Source organism: Theropithecus gelada, unplaced genomic scaffold, assembly GCF_003255815.1.
Source record: "Theropithecus gelada isolate Dixy unplaced genomic scaffold, Tgel_1.0 HiC_scaffold_15849, whole genome shotgun sequence".
In the NCBI taxonomy this organism is placed as follows: Eukaryota; Metazoa; Chordata; class Mammalia; order Primates; family Cercopithecidae; genus Theropithecus; species Theropithecus gelada.
Window position 1 is genome coordinate 5,283 of NW_020257602.1, and position 3,458 is coordinate 8,740.

The 3,458-nt window shown below is 47.9% G+C and overlaps 1 protein-coding gene across 1 annotated transcript; it reads left to right on the forward strand.

The window, feature by feature from the left end:
- The first annotated feature begins 311 nt into the window (after window positions 1-311).
- LOC112617038 lies at window positions 312-1,697 on the forward strand. The gene is made up of 2 exons (XM_025373769.1): window positions 312-1,022; window positions 1,521-1,697. Exon 1 carries the CDS (start codon window positions 383-385, stop codon window positions 848-850), a length of 468 nt encoding a protein of 155 aa, XP_025229554.1. The 5' UTR covers window positions 312-382; the 3' UTR covers window positions 851-1,022; window positions 1,521-1,697.
- Window positions 1,698-3,458: the final 1,761 nt, after the last annotated feature.

A 3,458-nucleotide genomic window follows, 5' to 3' on the forward strand; every position in this document is an offset into this window, starting at 1 on the left:
AAATAAGACAAGCTGGGCAAAACTTGGGCAGCATGTCCTATACGATTCCTTTAAGCCCAGTATATATTTTCCGAGTTAATGTTTGAGTTTCTTGAGTTTGTCAGCTTGCAAGCTATTATACGGAAAGGCAATATTTTATACACTCATTACAGCCTAATAAAACCAACACCGACCCTTACAACTCTGAATTCATTACTTATCAGTTATATTCACTTTGTCTCTAGAACTCTCAATTCCGTCTACATTTTGGTTATTGCCGCAACTTCCCTAAATCTCACGTCAGACTGCAATCCTATGGTTCCCCGCAATATTTTGACCATCCCTCCCCCGCCCCTCATCAGCAAACTAGGGAGTACTTCACCATTGCTTTGTGAAAGTAACAATGCGAGAGCTTGTCTATACGTTTGGCCAAAACGCGTCCTCCAACAGTGTACGTCCTAATCCCTTCATTTATCTTCCCACATCCACCCTCCTTCCAGCAAATAAACCTCGGAACTTAGTCGAAATCTGTCACTTACTTCGCTCCTCCTACCAGCGGCCTATTGCTTCTGCCCTCCCCAGTGAACCCAACCTAGTTCCTCTTCCCAGTCCTCCCATTTCTCAAGAAAGACAACCACCTCTGTTTTTTTCAGGGCTTTACGTGCTAGGTGTGGTTTCTTCCTCCGCATCCAACCAGCGACCCTCCGTGCCTCCCCACCCAGGACGGACCTCCACCTCGGGAACCGCCGACCGCGCAGCGGCCCCAGGACCCGCAGCCACCCTCTCCCCGGAGCACTACTTCCGGATCTCGGGTGTTTCCCCTTTACGGTTCCCTCCACCCCCTCAGACACCTCCTAGATCTTTATACTAACTAGCAGGGTCGCAGCTGGGACCCTGGCTAGCCGAACGCAACAGTTCTTCTCCACGAAGACGCGCAGAGTAGCTTCTCCAGCCTGAGAAATCCGGTCCGGCTGCGTAGAGTGGCGGCCGTGGAGGGACACTTTGTTTTGAACACCAAGTAGGGCACACCCGGAAGTGGCGCGGTACAGGAGCAGCGCTGCCGCCGGGGGTGGGTGCCAGGGACCTGGAGGTGGAGGGGATGCGGCGATACTCTGGCGTGTGAGCGGAGAGCGGAGTGCTGGGGAGCGGGAGCGGGAGCGGGAGCGGGAGGGGGGGCCTTCTAGCTTTCGTTCTATGGTGGCAGATCCGGCTGGGTTCCGGGAAGCGAGGGCCTCGCGGAGTGACTGGGTTGGTGAAGGGCTACTGCGGCCGAAGGGGAGCCCGCCTCACTTCATTCTTCCACTCTGAGGGACCCGCTCTCTTCTGGTCACTACATCTTCCTCCCTTACTTCGTTTGGCAAGGGGTGTTGTACTTGTGAGGAAGTCGCAGCTGGAGCTGGGAGTCCTCTTGAGTTTTCTCTGCTTCTAAGAGGAGGCGAACGGCCGCCTTGGTGGGGACTTACTGCTTTTGGCCTGAGATAACTAACGCTCTTTCCTTCACTATACCGCCGACTTACAACGTTTCTGTCTACTCCTTTCAGCTTCCGACTTTGACTCCTTACCTTAAAAGATGCTGGAGTCATACGTAACTCCAATTTTAATGAGCTATGTGAATCGCTACATCAAGAACTTAAAGCCGTCGGATCTACAGCTTTCACTATGGGGTGGAGACGTCGTACTTAGCAAGCTCGAGTTAAAGTTGGATGTGCTGGAACAGGTAAGCTATGTAGCTGTCATGAACTGGAAACAGTTTTCAACTTGTTTAGACGGTAATCTGTTGTATCCTACGCCTTGACTTTGTGCTATAAAAACGAAACTTTTCTACTGATGTATTTTGAACTACCCTGAAACAAGGGGGCCTTATTTTACATTATTTTCTTTTTTTTTGAGATGGAGTCTTGCTCTGTCGCCCAGACTGGAGTGCAGCCGCGTGATCTCGGCTCTCTGCAACCTCCACCTCTGGGGCTCAGGCAGTTCTCCTGCCGTAGCCTCCCTAAGAGCTGGGATTACATGTGCGCACCACCACGCCTGGCTAATTTTTGTATTTCTAGTAGAGACGGGGTTTCACCATGTTGGCCAGGCTGCTCTCGAACTCCTGACCTCAGGTGATCCGCCTGCCTCGGTCTCCCAAAGTGCTGGGATTATAGACGTGAGCCACTACGCCCGACCTGCATTATTTTTAAAAATAGTTTGTTCCCAGGTGACGGTATATTAGAATGGAATTACTTAAAGTTGCCTTGACAGAAAGACGATTTCATTGTTCATGTTAGAATTGTTCTATTTAGTCAATTTTCAAGCATTATGAATGTGCTAATTTATGTTGTCAAAATTCTGTATAAGCCTGGAAAATATTACATTCTCATTCTCCTTTTTGGGCAGTGGAAGGATTTGAAGGCCATCAGGAAGTGTGGCTGGCTGGTGGGGGTTGAGGAAAAAAAGATTAAAAAAAAAAAAAAGCAGGTTCAGATCATGAGGAAAGATGACATTTCCCACAGCATCCTCAGAGTGTTGAGTAGATACATTGAGAATGGCAGTAAAATTGGAAACTTCTTTATTAATCGTTTTAGTTTCTTTTAACATGAGATTGGTCTGATGCAAAAGAACTCTAACTTCAAAGATCACATATTCATTAATTCACTTATTACATTTATTAGTAACATATGCCAAGAAATTCTGTTAGGCTTGAGGATCTGTGCAAGCTCAGAAGAATCAGAGACCAAATGATTTTTAGGAGATAAGGGAAGACTTAATCTGACAGTGATAGTTATTGATAATTTTTAGGTGTAGTCCACAGCCTCTTTTATTACTCTTTTATTAAGTCAGTCTAGACTTAACACTAAGAAATAATACTCCTGGCTGCTGCTTTTTCCTGTTTCCAAGGTTAGTTGAGTGGCTTAGTATTTTCATTTTCTTTTTCTTTTTTTTTTTTTTGATGAGCACAAATCCCAAGTATAACAGCTGAGTTTTTTTTTTTTTGAGACAGAGTCTCGCTCTGTCGCACAGACTGGAGTGCAGTGGCGCCATCTCGGCTCACTGCAAGCTCCATCTCCCGGGTTCACGCCATTCTCCTGCCTCAGCCTCCTGAGTAGCTGGGACTATAGGCGCCCGCCACCACGCCCTGCTAATTTTTTGTATTTTTAGTAGAGACGGGGTTTCACTGTGTTAGCCAGGATGGTGTCGATCTCCTGACCTCATGATCCGCCTGCCTCAACCTCCCAAAGTGCTGGGATTACAGGCGTGAGCCACCGCGCCCAGCCAACAGCTCAATTTTAAAATGTTTTACACCTGTGCAACTACTGTCCAATAAAAACATAGAATGTTTCCAGCACCCCAAAAGGTTCACCTGTTTTACTTTTAGTAAGTACTCCGGGCTGGGCGCAGTGGCTCATGCCTGCATTCCCAGCACTTTGGGAGGCCAAAGCGGGCAGATCATGAGGTCAGGAGTTCGAGACCAGCCTGGCCAACATGGCGAAACCATG